This window comes from Hypanus sabinus, chromosome 11 (genome assembly GCF_030144855.1).
Source record: "Hypanus sabinus isolate sHypSab1 chromosome 11, sHypSab1.hap1, whole genome shotgun sequence".
In the NCBI taxonomy this organism is placed as follows: domain Eukaryota; kingdom Metazoa; phylum Chordata; class Chondrichthyes; order Myliobatiformes; family Dasyatidae; genus Hypanus; species Hypanus sabinus.
In genome coordinates, this window is record NC_082716.1 from 113,611,833 (window position 1) to 113,628,105 (window position 16,273).

Consider the following 16,273-nt stretch of genomic DNA (forward strand, 5'->3'; position numbering starts at 1 on the left):
ACAGTTTTAAGATGCTTGGAAGTAGGTACAGCGGAGATGTCAAGGATAAGTTCTTTAGGGTCTTTTAAGAGACTCTTGGATGGCTAAGTGAAGCTTAGAAAAATAGAGGGCTGTGGGTAAAGCCTAGGTAGTTCTAAGGTAGGGACATGTTCAGCACAGCTTTGTGGGCCGAAGGGCCTGTATTGTGCTGTATGTTTTCTATGTTTCTATGTAACTTTGTTCAGCCTCCATGCATGCAGATCTAATAGCATTGGGGAGGATTTGTGGCTGGGCAGATGTTTCTTTCTACACCGCCTTTAAGACCATAAGGTATAGGAGCAGAATTAGGCCATTGAGCCCATCAAGTTTGCACTCTTATTCCATCATGACTGATTTATTATCCATCTCCTGCCTTCTCCCTGTATCCTTCCATGCCCTGACTAATCAAGTGCCTATCAACCGCTTTAAATTTGCCCCATAACTTGGCCTGCAGCTGTCTGTGGCAATGAATTCCACAGATTCACCACCCTGTTTTAAAGAAATTCCTCCTTCTCTACTCTAATGGGACATCCTTGTATTCTGAGGCTGTTCCCTCTGATCCTAGACTCCCGCACTATAGGAAAAGTCCTCTCCATGTCCACTCTATCTAGGCCTTTCAGTATTTGCTGGTTTTAATAAGATTCTCTTCCCCCCCCCCCCCACCCCCAACTTCATCATTCTTCTAAACTCCAGTGAGTATAGACCTAAAGTCAACAAGCACTCCTCATATGTAAACCCTTTCATTCCCAGGATCATTGACATGAACCTCCTCTGGACCCTCTCCAATGCCAGCACACCTTTTCTTAGATAAGTGGCCCAAAAGTGCCCACAATACTCCAAGTGTGGTCTGACGATTGGCAAGAGTGTTAAAGTTTGTTGCAATGTCTGTTGACATGCTGGACCTCTTTCAGAGGAGATGCTAGCATGCCTTGCTGGCATTTGAAGGTTCTGGGCTTCTACTCACTGGTGTTTAGAGAAATGAGGGGGTCCCACTGAAACCTCCTGAATATTGAAAGTTCTACTTGGAGTGGGCGTGGAGATGACGTGGCTTAATTCTGCTGCTATGGTCTTCGTCATAGAACACTACAGCTCAGAAACAGAGCATCTGGTCCATCCACTCAGTGCAAACTGTTCCCGGTCAAGTCTTTGGTGATGGTGGGCTCCAGCCTGCGTGTTTGATGGGCAACGGTTTTCTAACCTCTGCTCGTTTCTTTTCCTGCCCACAGATGAGGTGGAGCCCGTCTGCTACATCTGCACCTCCTGCAAAGAACCTTTCCCCAGCGCCTGGCTCTTGCTTCAACATGCCCAGTACAACCATGGCCTCCACATCTTCCTCGAGCTGGACCATGCCGAGTCCCCCCTGCCACCACCATCCAGCACCGACAACCCCACCGGCTCCTTGTCACCCCAGTCCCAGGAGGGCAGCCCCTCCGAGGGGCCCCGGGCCCATGAGAGGCCCTTCCGGGTCCGCTCGCCAGTGGCAGCGACAGGTTCTCTGCTCTTCGCTCCGCCCCTCCACCGGCTGCCTGACCAGAGTGACAGTGGCTCAGAGGAGACGGCCCCCTCGCCGGCCCAGGGAAGCCGGCCTCCGGCCGAGTTCTCCCGCCGGCTGCGGACCCTAGCGGGGGGAGCCGGGCCACCCCGCCGGAGTCACCAGCACCGCTTGCCGGGCATGCCGACTGGCCACTCATCCTCGGGCTCCGCCCGGCAGCACTCGCCACACGGCCGGAGCAAGGACTGTGAGTTCTGCGGCAAGACCTTCAAGTTTCCCAGCAACCTGGTGGTGCACCGGAGAAGCCACACCGGCGAGAAGCCCTACCGCTGCCCCTTCTGCGAGCATGCCTGTAGCCAGTCCAGCAAGCTCAAGAGGCATATGAAGACCCATGCCGGCCTCTTCAATGGTTGGCCACTCACCACAGGCATACTCGGTGGCAGGGCCACTCGCGAGCAGGCGTCTCACCGGCGGAGGTACATGGACGAACGCAGAGGGCAGCAGAACCCCGGCGTCACCTCACCCCTCGGTAGCCAGGACGAGATCGGCTTGAAGGTGAGTGCTTTGAACTCAAGTTAGGGCGCCCATAGTAGTATAAAGGTGAGAGCACGACTCTATTGCAGCTCGGGGCATCGGAGTTCGGAGTTCAATCCCAGCGTCGCACGTAAGGTGTTTGTGCATTCTCCACGTGAAATGCACAAGTTCCCTCCGGGTACTCCAGTTTCCTCTGAAAGGTGTAACAGTTAGCCGGTTAATTGTTCATTTCGAATGGTCCTGTGATTAAGCTAGGGCAGGAGTTGCCGACCTGCTGGTAGAACCACAGCCGGCAATCCCTGGGCAAGGGTTCAGTCAGAGATTGCCGAGCAGTGTGGCTCGAAGGTCTGGGAGGGTCCAGTCCGAGCTCTGCCTCTAAACAAAAACACAAATTAAACTTGTTTCCTGTCACGTGAACAGGCACTGTAAAGCCATAAGACGCAGGCGCAGAATTAGGCCATTCAACCCATAAAGTATTCTCTGCCATTCAATCAGTGAATTTTTTTGAACCTGTTCTCCCCATACTCTTTCAACCACCCCCCTCCATTCCTTTACCTTTACCAACCAATACCTTTCACAACGTATGCCAGTGATTGTAACCCTGATTCGGGAGTCTTATCAATTTCTGCTCCCACCCGTGGCAGTGCATTCCACACGCCCACCATATCCCTATCTGGAATCAGAATCACTTTGTTGTCTTTGCGACATAATAATAGAAAAAATCTGTGAATTACAGTAAGTATGCGTATGTATTAAATAGTTAAATAGTGTAAAAACAGAAATATAAAGTAGCGAGGTAGTGTTCATGGGTTCAGTGTCTATTCGGAAATCGGCAGAGGGGAAGAAGTTGTTCCTGAATCATTGGGCTGTGTCTTCAGGCTTCCCTAATGGTAGCAATGAGAACAAGGCATGACCTGGGTGATGGGGGTCCTTAACAATGGATACCACCTTTTTTGAGGCATCACTCCTTGAAAATGTCCTGGATGCTGGGGAGGCTAGTGCTGACTAACTTTGCAGCTTATTTCCATCCCGTGTAGTACCCACCCCCCACCACTGCCATACAGTTATGCAGCTGGGTAGAACAGTATATCTGTGGAAACTTGTGATTCTCTGTAGTGACCTATCATACGTTCTCTGCATTTGCATATGACTGTCTAAGAGGCCAATGACTTGGCTTCCAATATCCTCTGTGGCAACAAATTCTACCGATTCAACACTCTTAACTGAAGAAATTCATCCTTCTCTCAAGTATAGTCCCTACTTTCTCAGGAGTCCACGGAGATTTGGTGTGACATCAAAAACTTTGACAAACTTCTGTGATGTGTAGTGGAGATTTTCTTGACCGACTGCATGACATCCTGGTACGGGAAGACCCAATACCTTTGAATGGAAAATCCTACAAATGGTAGTGGATTCGGCCCAATACGTCACGGGTAAAGCCCTCCCAACCATTGAGCACATCTACATGAAATGTTGTCATAAGAAAGCAGCGTCCATCATCAGAGATCCACATCACCCAGTCCAGGCTCTTCTCTTGCTGTTCCCATCAGTAGAAGGTACAAGAGCCTCAGGACTCACACCAGGTTCAGGAACAGTTACTACCCCACAACCATCAGGCTCTTGAACAAATGGGGATAACCACACTCACTTGCCCATTCATTGAGATGTTCCCACAACCAATGATCTCACTTTAAGGACTCTTTATCTCATGTTCTTGTTACTTATTTATTTTTGCATCTGCACAGTTTATTGTCTTCTCATTCTGGTTAGAAACATAGAAAACCTACGGCACAATACAGGCCCTTCGGCCCACAATGCTGTGCTGAACATGTATTTACTTTAGAAATTACTAGGCTTACCCAAAGCCCTCTATTTTTCTAAGCTCCATGTACCTGTCCAGGAGTCTCCTAAAAGACCCTATTGTATCCGCCTCCACCACCGTCACTGGCAACCCATTCCATGCACTCACCACTCTCTGCGTAAAAAAAAACTTACCCTGAACACCTCCTCTGTGCCTACTTCCAAGCACCTTAAAACTGTTCCCTCTCACGTCAGCCATTTCAGCCCTGGGGGAAAGCTTGACTATCCACACAATTAATGCCTCTCAACATCTTATACACCTCTATCAGGCCACCTCCCACCCTCCGTCGTTCCAAGGAGAAAAGGCCAAGTTCACTCAAACTGTTCTCATAAGGCATGCTCCCCAGTCCAGGCAATATCCCTGTAAATCTTCTCTACACCCTTTCTATAGTTTACCCATCCTTCCTGTATGGAGGTGATCAGAACTGAGCACAGTACTCCAAGTGGGGTCTGACCAGGGACCTACGTAGCTGCAACATTATGTCTCGGCTCGTAAATTCAATCCCACGATTGATGAAGGCCAATCACAGCGTCAAATTTTGCAGCAACAGTGTCCTATGGACTCAGACCCCAAGATCCCTCTGATCCTCCACACTGCCAAGATTCTTACCATTAATACTATATTCTGCCATCATATTTGACCTACCAAAATGAACCACCTCACACTTATCTGGGTTGAACTCCATCTGCCCCATTGGATGCCCCATTTTGCATCCTATTGATGTCCAGCTGTAACCTCTGACAGCCCTCCACACTATCCACAACACCCCCAACCTTTGTGTCATCAGCAAATTTACTAACCCATCCCTCCACTTCCTCATCCAGGTCATTTATCAAAATCACAAAGAGAAGGAGTTCCAGAACAGATCCCTGAGACACACCACTTGCCATCGATCTCCAAGCAGAATATGACCCGTCTACAACCACTCTTTGCGTTTTGTTGGCAAGCCAATACTGGGGGGTACCTTATCAAATGCCTTGCTGAAATCCATCTACACTACGCCTATTGTTCTACCTTCATCAATGTGTTTAGTCACATCCTCAAAATATTCAATCAGGCTGGTAAGGCACGACCTGCCTTTGACAAAGCCATGCTGACTATTCCTAATCATATTATGCCTGTCCAAATGTTCATAAATCCTGCCTCTCAGGATCTTCTCCATCAACTCACCAACCACTGAAGTAAGACTCCCTGGTCTATAATTTCCTGGGCTATCTCTACTCCCTTTCTTGAATAAGGGAACAACATCTGCAACCCTCCAATCCTCCAGAACCTCTCCCGTCCTCATTGATGATGCAAAGATCATCGCCAGAAGCTCAGCAATCTCCTCCCTGACCTCCCACAGTAGCCTGGGGTACATCCCCTCCGGTCCTGGTGACTTATGCAACTTGATGTTTTCCAAAAGCTCCAGCATACCCTCTTCCGTAATATCTACATGCTCAAGTCATCACTACAATCATCAAGATCCTTTTCCGTAGAGAATACTGAAGCAAAGTATTTATTAAGTACCTCTGCTATTTCCTCTGGTTCCATACACACTTTTCCACTGTCACACTTGATTGGTCCAATTCTCTCACGTCTTATCCTCTTGCTCTTCACATACTTGTAGAATGTCTTGGGGTTTTCCTTAATCCTGCTCACCAAGGCCTTCTCATGGCCCCTTCTGGCTCTCCTAAATCCATTCTTAAGCTCCTTTCTGCTAGCCTTATAATTTTCTAGCTCTCTATCATTATCTAGTTTTATGAACCTTTTGTAAGCTTTTTGTTTCTTTTTGACTAGATTTTCAACAACCTTTGTACACCTTGGTTCCTGTATCCTACCTTCCTTTCCCTGTCTCGTTGGAACAAACCTATGCAGAACCCTATGCGAAAATCCCCTGAACATTTGCCACATTTCTTCAGTACATTTCCCTGAGAACATCTGTTCCCAATTTATACTTCCAAGTTTCTGCCTGATAGCTTCAAATTTTCCCCTTACTCCAATTAAACGTTTTCCTAATTTGTCTGTTCATATCCCTCTCCAATGCTATGCTAAAGTAGATGAATTTGCGATCACTATCTCCAAAATGCTCTCCCACTGTGAGATCTGAACACCTGACCAGGTTCATTTCCCAATACCAGATCAAGTACAGCATCTCCTCTTTTAGTCAGGAAACCTTCCTGAATACACCTTACAAACTCCACCCCATCTAAACCCCTCGCTCTAGGGAGATGTCAATCAATATTGGGATAAGTAAAATCTCCCATCACGACAACCTTGTTACTGTTACACATTTCCGGAATCTGTCTCCCTATCTGCTCCTCGATGTCCCTGTTACTATTGGGTGGTCTATAAAAAACACCCAGTAGAGTTATTGACCCCTTCCTGTTTCTGACTTCCACCCACAGAGACTCCGTAGACAATCCCTCCATGACTTCCTCCTTTTCTGCAGCTGTGACACGGTCTCTGATCAACAGTGCCACACCCCCACCTCTTTTGCCTCCCTCCTTGTCGTTTCTGAAACATCTGAAGCCTGGCACTCTAAGTAACCATTCCTGCCCCTGAGCCATCCAAGTCTCTGTAATGGCCACAACATCATAGCTCCAAGTACTGATCCACGCTCTAAGCTCATCCATTTTGTTCATGATACTCCTTGCATTAAAACAGACACATCTCGAACCATCGGTCTGAGCGCATCCGTTCTTTATTACATGTCTGTCCTTCCTCTCACACTGCCTACAAGCTTTCTCTATTTGTGAGCCAACCACCCCTTCTTCTGTCTCTTCACTTTTGTTCCCACCCACCAGCAATTCTAGTTTAAACTCTCCCCGCCAGGATATTGGTCCCCCTGGGATTCCAGTGCAACCCGTCCTTTTTGTACAGGTCACACCTGCCCCAAAAGAGGTCCCAAAGATCCAGAAGTCCGAATCCCTGCCCCCTGCTCCAATCCCTCAGGCACACACTTATCCTCCACCTCACTCTATTTCTTATACTCCCTGTTGCATGGGACAGACAGTAAGCCCAAGATCACTAGTCTTGTGGTCCTGCTTCTCAACTTCCTTCTTAACTCCCTGTCGTCTGTTTTCAGAACCTCCTTCAGTTTCCTGCCTTTGTTGTTGGTACCAATTTGTACCCCGACCTCTGGATGTTCACCTTCCCACTTCAGGATATCGTGGACACGATCAGAAACATTCCGGACCCTGGCACCTGGGAGGCAAACTACCATCCGTGTTTCTTTCTTGCATCCACAGAATCACCTGTCTGACCCCCTAACTATAGGGTCCCCTATCACCACTGCCTTCTTCTTCCCTTCCCTACCCTTCTGAGCCACAGGGCCAGACTCTGTGCCGGAGGCACGGCCACTGTTGCTTCCCACAGATAGGCCGACTCCCCAACAGTACTCAAACAGGAGTACTTATTGTTAAGGGGGACAGCCACAGGGGTGCTCCTGGTATCTGACTCTTGCCCTTCCCTCTCCTGACTGTTACCCACTTTTGTGTCTCCCGAGGCCCCAGTGTGACTACTTGCCTATAACTCCTCCCTATCACCTCCTCCTTTTCCCTGACCAGACAAAGGTCATTGAGCTGCACGTCCAGTTCCCTAAATTGGTCCAGTACAGAACACCGGCCTCACAGACATGCTTCCTTATCCTATTTTTCACGTAATTCGCTTTGTCTCTGAAGCTCCATTGAGGCAGAGCGCTGACTCCCTCTACACCCACACCCGCTCTATGCAGCTGTCTTCTTTTTAAATTCTTCCCGCCAGTCTAACTCACTGACGTCCACGCGCCTGCGCAGTGATGCCTCAATCAAAGAAGAATGGGGTCGAGAGGGATAATAAATCAGCCGTGATGGAATGATGGGCGAATGGCCAAATTCTTCGTCTGTGTCCTATGGGGGCAGATCACTAACAACCTTGGTCGCTGTTCCCTTTGGCCCAGGACAGTGGGAAGAAAGTGTCTAATTTATGTGGAAGTAGCTGGCTAGAAATATTTCACGTTCAGCAGTGATTCTGACTCGGAGAAGATATTGAATCCAAGCCTAGCCATTGAGGTCTCTTCCACCCATCCGAGATATTTACCTTGAACGTGTGTACTGTATAAGCAAGTTCAAGTTTAAGCTTATTGTCACTTTAACCGTATACATGTATCTGAGGCTTCCGTCAGTCACGTTGGCCATGGACGTTGCATCCTAGCTGTGGAGATATGCAAGCCTGGGCACTACAATATGGAGAGCAAGCAGATGCCCATGTAGCAAGCTGATGAATCCAAAGGAACAGCACAGACCAATGCCATGTGGCACCAGCAACATTGAACTTGGGACCAGCTCTGGATCTTTCTCTCAGTGTTTGCTCCCAAAACCTTCCCCGTGAGTTGGGTGTAGCTGCAAGGCAGCGGAGGTTTGTGATCAGAGTTTTCCTTCTCCAAGATGAGCTGCCAGCCACGGCTGACGAGCCCCGTCAGCCTGAAGCGAGTGGTTTTAAGGTGCCAGAAACCCACCTTTGCCCCTTCTCCCATCGGTAGAAATGGTTCTGCTGGGCTAAGTGGCTAAGCCTCACGTGAAGGTCAGGAGGTGGACTTGGTTGTCAGAGGCTATTTGAGATGTACACCATTTAATAGGTAGTGGGAGCTTGTTGCTGTTCCGACCCCCGGCTATAACAACCTTAAGGAACCATATGTACATAGTAACATGGACAGAGTGCTGGAAGAACCCAGCAGGCTGAGCAGCATCTATGGAAAAGATTAAACAGTCGACGTCTCAGGCCAAGACCCTTCATTAGGACTGTATACCACCAAATGTTCCTCCAGACCGAGGTGCACAACACGTAACTCACACACTCGCATAAAACATATAGTAATATTACCACAAATAATAAGGTGCATTTACAACACAAGTAAACCGTGTACTGCTACTGTATATACAGCAGGGAGTTCAGTAGTCTCACGGCCTGGGGAAAGAAATTGTTTCCTATCCTAACAGTCTTTGTCCTAATGCTACGGTACCTTCTATTGGGGGGATGGGAGATTGTGGGACAGATAGGTGGGATCATTGACAAAGCTAAGGGCCCTCCATATGCAGTACTCCTGGTAAATATCTTGGGTGGGTGGAAGACAGACCCCAATGGCTGGGCCAGGAGGGGAATCATCAAGCTGTCAGCCTACTCTGCCCCAGTTTTACCATGGAATAGAAGCACAGTGGAGATGGTAAACCAGCAGGTGGAAGCTGGAAGCTTTTGTTCCTTAGTCTGTGCAGATTTCCTCCTCAGTACAGATTACCCAACCTGATCCACAAGGATTGGGCAGGCAAAAGATATGCATACGTTTTTTTCAAGAGGGTTAGAATATAAAAGCAAGGATGTAATGTTGAGACTTTATGAAGCATGGTGAGCCCGTACTGAGTGGGTTTGGGCCCCACGTCTTAGGGAGGATGTGTGAAACTGGAGTTTTCAAAGGAAGTTCACAAAAATGATTCCAGGATTGAATGGCTTGTCTTTTGAAGAGTGACGGCTCTGGGCCTCTGTTCACTGAAATTTAGACGAATGAGGGATTGACACCTATTGAATTGTGAAAAGCCTCGATAGAGTGGATATAGAGAAGAGATTTCCTATAGTTGGGGGGAGTCTAGGGCCTGAGGACACAGCCTCAGAGCAGAGGGGTGTCCTTTTAGAACAGACATGAGGAAGAATTTCTTTAGCCAGAGGATGGTGAATCTGTGAAATTCATTGCCACAGGCAGCCGTGGAGGCCAAGTCTCAATGTGTATTTAAGGCAGAGGTTGATAGATTCTTGATTGGTCAGGGCATGAAGGGATATGGGGAGAAGGCAGGAGATTGAGGCTGAAAGAACATGAATCAGCTATGCATGGGGATCATGAATGAACAGCCTTTTTCAAGTCCAGCAACAAATTCACAGTTGGATTGAGGTCTGGACTCCAACTTGGCCACTCCAGGACATTGTTGTTTTTCAGATTCCTGTGTAGCTTTGGCATAATGTTTGGGGTCATTGCCTTGCTGGCAAACAACTCTCCCAAGTCGCAGTTCTCTTGCAGACTGGCTCAAGTTTTCCTCCAGGACTTCCCTGTATTTTGCTGCATTCATTTTACCCTCTACCTTCACAAGCCTTCCAGGGCCTGCTGCAGTGAAGCATCCCCACAGCACGACACAGTCACCACCATGCTTCACGGTAGGGATGGTGTGTTTTTGATAATATGTGGTGTTTGGTTTAAGCCAAACATAGTGTTTAGTCTGATGGCCAGAAAGTTCAATTTTGGTTTCATTAGAACCACCTTCCAGCTGACTTCAGAGTCTCCTACATGGCTTTGAGTTATTTTTCTACAGTGGCTTTCTCTTTGTCACTCTCCCATAAAGAAGCACCCATGCAAACTGGTGTATGTGCAGTCTCTCCCATCTCAGCCACTGAAGCTTGTAACTCCTCCAGAGTTGTCACAGGTCTCTTGGTGTCCTGCCTTACCAGTCTCCTTCTTGTACAATCACTCAACTTTTGAGGATGGCCTGCTTTAGGCAGATTTATAATTCTGTCATATTTTTTCCATTTCTTGATGATTGACTGAACTGTATTCCAAGGGATATTCGATGACTTGGAAATTTTCTTGTATCCATCTCCTGACTTGTGCTTTTCAATAACCTTTTCACAGATTTGCTTGGAGTGTTCTTTTGCCTTCATGATGTAGTTTTTTTCCCAGGATACGGACTCACCAGCAGATGGACTTCCCTGATATGCATATTTTCCTACAATCAATTGAGATACCTTGACCGAACACAGGTCTCCAAAAACAGATCTCCATTTAACCAATTATGTGACTTCTAAAACCAATTGCTACACCACTGATAAATTGGTGTGTCATATTATAGGGGTGAATACTTATTGTATTATTAACTTTTGGGGGGGGGGGTGAATACTTGTTATATCTGTATGTCTCACCGTTGATCAGTTCATGTGTCCATCCTCAAATTGTCCCACCGTCACAGACCAATTGGGCGGTACTGTTGTCTAATTGGACTTTCCATGGATTTATAGCGTCATTTGGCACAGAAGCAGTCAGAAAGTGCAGGAGCCTCAGGTCCCACACCACAAGGTTCAGGAACAGTTATTACCCCTCAACCAAGAGGTTTCTGAACCAAGAAGGATAACTTCACTCACCTCATCACTGAACCATTCCCATAAATAATGGACTTACTTTCAAAGACTCTTCATTTCATGCTCAATATTTATTGCTTATTAATTAATTAATTTATTTGCTTGTTTATTCAGTTATTTATTATTTCTTTCTGTTTATATTTGATCAGCTTGATGTCTTCTGCACTCTGATTGAACGCCCAAGTTGGCGTGGTTATTCTGTTATGGTTATTATTCTCTGGATTGTGGGAGGAAATGGAGTACCCAGAGGAAACCGGCTAGATCACAGGGAGAATGTTCAAACTCCTTACAGCAGCGGTGAATTGAACCCAGGTCGCTGATACTGTAAAGCGACTGGGAGATTTACTAGGAATGTTGCATACGCAAGTTCAATTTCGTTTATCGTCATTTCAATTGTACCCATGTGTACCTCTAGATAGAACATGCTGCACAACACAGATAATATTACACACATAAAGTAATATTATCACAAATAAATTAACAAATAATAAGATCCATTTGTGACACGTTAAAAAGTGAACAGAATAATGCTACTGGTGCATCATACGTGACCAGGCTTGGCTGGTGGCAGAGTCACACAGCCTGAGGGTAGAACCTGTTTCCCATCCAAAGGGTGGGAGAGAGGCATTGCTAATCAGGGATAGTGTCACAGCTGCAGAAAGGGATCATAGTCTACTGAGTCAGTATGGGTGGAAGGAAATGGAGCAATCACTCAATTGGGAGTTTCCAATAGCGAAAGGGACAAGGAGGAATAGATAAGTAAGCAAATTTTGGAAAGGTGCAGATATAGCAGGGTTGTCTTCAACCAACACACGCAAAATACTGGAGGAGGCTCAGCGGTATCTTCCAGGGTTGACTTCCAACTTCCTTAATATTGATTGGCACCATCTTAAAGCAAAACATTTAGATGGGGTAGAATTTGTTCAGTGTGTCCCAGAAGGATTCCTGGCACGATGCATGGACTATCTGACTAGAGGAGAGGCCACACTGGATCTAGTTCCAAGAAATGAACCTGGTCAGGTGGCAGGTCTATTGGTGGGTGAGCATTTCAGAGATGGTGACCACCAAACACCATTGCCTTTCTTCCCTCCCTACTTTACTTCTTTCCTTCCTTCCTTCCTTTCTCTCTTTCTTTCTCTCCTCTCATTCTCTCTCTATCTCCATCTCTCTATCTATCTGCCTATCTTTCTATTTATTTTTGTAAAGCAGCACAGAATATACTCTTCCAGCCCTCCGAGCCCTGTCTGTTTTAATCCTAGCTGAATCACAGGACAATTTACAGTGACCAGTTAACCCCCAACCGGTGTGTCTTTAGACTGTGCGAGGAGACTAGAGCACCCGGAGGAAACCCATGCAGTCATGGGGAGAACATACAAGCTCCTTGCAAATGGCGGTGAGAATTGAAACCCGAGTCGCTGGTAGTGCTAACCACTACAATGCCATCCATAGTCTCAGACAGTGACAAGCGGTATCAGAAGGTATTTAATTGGGGAAGGTGACTAATTGGAAACATAGAAAACCTGCAGCACAATACAGGCCCTTCGGCCCACAAAGCTGTGCTGAACACGCCCTTGCCTGAGAAGTTACCTAGGGTTACCCATAGCCCTCTATTTTTCTGAGCTCCATATACCTGTCCAGGAGTCTCTTAAAAGACCGTATCATTTCCGCCTCCCTCACCGTTGCCAGCAGCCCATTCCACGCACTCACCTTCTCTGCATAAAAAAAAACTTACCCCTGATATTTCCTCTGTACCTACTTCCAAGCACCTCAGAACTGTGCCATCTCATGCTAGCCATTTCTGCCCTGGGGAAAAGCCTCTGACTATCCACAGGATCAATGCCTCTCATTATCTTGTACACCTCTATCAGGTCACCTCTCATCCTCCGCCACTCCAAAGAAAAAAGGCCGAGTTCACTCAATCTAATCCATGCTCCCTAATCCAGGCAACATCCTTGTAAATCTCCTCTGCACCCTTTCTATAGTTTCCACATCCTTCCTATAGTGAAGCGATCAGAACTGAGCACAGTACTCCAAGTGGGGTCTGACTCGGGTCCTATATAGTTGCAACATTACCTCTCCACTCCTAAACTCAAACCCATGGTTGATGAAGGCCAATGCACCGTATGCCTTCTTAAACACAGAGTCAACCTGCACAGCAGCTTTGAGTGTCCCATGGACTCAGACCCCAAGATCCCTCTGATTTTCCACACTGCCAAGAGTCTTACCATTAATACTGTATTCTGCCATCACATTTGACCTACTAAAATGAACCACCTCACACTTACCTGGGTTGAACTCCATCTGCCACTTCTCAGCCCAGTTTTGCATCACATCAATGTCCCGTTGTAATCTCTGACAACCCTCCACACTATCCACAACACCCCCAATCTCCACTTCTTCATCCAGGTCATTTGTAAAAATCACAAAGAGTAGGGGTCCCAGAACAGATCCCTGAGGCACTCCACTGGTCACCGGCCTCCATGCAGAATATGACCCATCTACAACCACACTTTGCCTTCTGTGGGCAAGCCAGTTCTGGATCCACAAAGCAAGGACCCCTTGGATCCCATGCCTCCTTACTTTCTCAATAAACCTTGCATGGGTACTTCAACAAATGCCTTGTGAAATCCATATACACTACATCTACTGCTCTAACTCCATCAATGTGTTTAGTCACATCCTCAAAAAATTCAATCAGGCTCATAAGGCACGACCTGTCTTTGACAAACCCATGCAGACTATTCCTAATCAAATTATACCTCTCCAAATATTCATAAATCCTGCCTCTCAGGATCTTCTCCATCAACTTACCAACAACTGAAGTAAGATTCGCTGGTCTATAATTTCCTGGGCTCTCTCTACTCCCTTTCTTGAATAAGGGAACAACACCTGCAACCCTCCAATCCTCCGGAACCTCTTCCGTCCCCATTGATGATACAAAGATCATCGCCAGAGGCTCAGCAATCTCCTCCCTCACCTCCCACAGTAGGCTGGGGTACATGTCGTCCGGTCCCGGTGACATATCGAACATGACGCTTTCCAAAAGCTCCTGCACATCTTCTTGCTTAATATCTACATGTGCAAGCATTTCAGTTCACTGTAAGTAATCCCCACAATCGTCAAGGTCCCTGAACATTTGCCACATTTCTTCGGTATGTTTCCCTGAGAACATCTGTTTCTAAGTTATGCTTCCAAGTTCCTACCTGATAGCCTCATATTTCCCCTTACTCCAATTAAACGTTTTCCTAACTTGTCTGAAGAAATGTGGAAAATGTTCAGGGGATATTTGTGTGGGGTTCTGTGTAGATATGTTCCAATGAGACAGGGAAAGGATGGTAGGGTACAGGAACCGTGGTGTACAAAGGATATTGAAAATCTAGTCAAGAAGAAAAGAAAAGCTTATTAAAGATTCAAAAACACTAGGTAATGATAGAGATCTAAAAGATTATAAGGCTAGCAGAAAGGAGCTTAAGAATGAAATTAGGAGCCAGAAGGGGCCATGAGAAGGCCTTGGCGGACAGGATTAAGGAAAACCCCAAGGCATTCTACAAGCATGTGAAGAACAAGAGGATAAGATGTGAGAGAATAGGACCAATCAAGTGTGACATTGGAAAAGTGTGTATGGAAACGGAGGAGAAAGCAGAGATACTGAATGAATACTTTGCTTCAGTATTCACTATGGAAAAGGATCTTGGCGATTATAGGGATGACTTGCAGTGGACTGAAAGCTTGAGCATGTAGATATTAAGAAAGAGGATGTGCTGACACTTTTGGAAAACAACAAGTTGGATAAGTCACCAGGACGGGAAGGGATGTACTCCAGTCTACCACGGGAGGGGAGGGAGGAGATTGCTGAGCCTCTGGTGATGATCTTTGCATCTTCAATGGGGATGAAAGAGGTTCTGGAGGATTGGAGGGTTGCGGATGTTGTTCCCTTATTCAAGAAAGGGAGTAGAGATAGCCCAGGAAATTATAGACCAGTGAGTCTTACTTCAGTATTTGGTAAGTTGATGGAGAAGATCCTGAGAGGCAGGATTTATGAATATTTGGAGAGGCATAATATGATTAGGAGTAGTCAGCATGGCTTTGTCATGGGGAAGTCGTGCCTTATGAGCATGATTGAATTTTTTGAGGATGTGACTAAATACATTGATGAAGGTAGAGCAGTAGATGTAGTATATATGGATTTCAGCAAGGTATTTGATAAGGTACCCCACGCAAGTCTTATTGAGAAAGTAAGGAGGCATGGGATCCAAGGGGACATTGCTTTGTGGATCCAGAACTGGCTTGCCCACAGAAGGCAAAGAGTGGTTGTAGACGGGTCATATTCTGCACGGAGGTCGGGGACCAGTAGTGTGCCTCAGGGATCTGTTCTGGGGCCCTTACTCTTCGTGATTTTTATAATTGACCTGGATGAGGAAGTGGAGGGATGAGTTAGTAAACTTGCTGATGACACAAAGGTTGGAGGTGTTGTGGATAGTGTGGAGAGCTGTCAGAGATTACAACGGGACATTGATATGATGCAAAACTGGGCTGAGAAGTGGCAAATGGAGTTCAACCCAGATAAGTGTGAGGTGGTTCATTTTGGTAGGTCAAATGTGATGGCAGAATACAGTATTAATGGTGAGACTCTTGGCAGTGTGGAAAATCAGAGGGATCTTGGGGTCTGAGTCCATAGGACACTCAAAGCTGCTATACAGGTTGACTCTGTGGTTAAGAAGACATATGGTGCATTGGACTTCATCAACCATGGGATTGAGTTTAAGAGCCGAGAGGTAATGTTGCAACTATATAGGACCCTGGTCAGACCCCACTTGGAGTACTGTGCTCAGTTCTGTTCGCCTCACTACGGGAAGGACATGAGAACCATAGACTATACTGCACATGTAATTGTTATATGGTTATATAAGTACAAAGTACAGTACATAGATTTTAGTAAGGCATTTGATGAGGTTCCCTGTGGTAGACACATCCACAGGCATGTGGATCCATGGAAACTTGGATTCAGAACTGAGCTCATCCACAGAAGTGATAATAGACGGAGCATATTCTGCCTGCTGTCCACTGGTGTTCCGCAGGGAGGTTTAGGGGGATATCAAAAAAAATGCAGGCTAGTGGAGCTAGTGGATAGTATGCACTATTGTTCCTTTCACCAAAATGCATTATGATACATTTCCTAGCACTGTATTCCATCTGCCACTTTTCTGCCCATTCTTCTACGCAATCACAATACT

The 16,273-nt window shown here is 46.5% G+C and overlaps 1 protein-coding gene across 2 annotated transcripts in view; it reads left to right on the top strand.

The window, feature by feature from the left end:
- LOC132402308 (B-cell lymphoma/leukemia 11B-like) overlaps positions 1-16,273 on the top strand; it is an 84,233-nt gene that overhangs the window by 60,305 nt on the left and 7,655 nt on the right. For both annotated transcript variants that reach the window (XM_059985175.1, XM_059985176.1), the window contains exon 3: positions 1,245-2,065. In XM_059985175.1, coding sequence (XP_059841158.1) covers positions 1,245-2,065 — 821 coding nt within the window. The remainder of the gene's footprint in view (positions 1-1,244; positions 2,066-16,273) is intronic.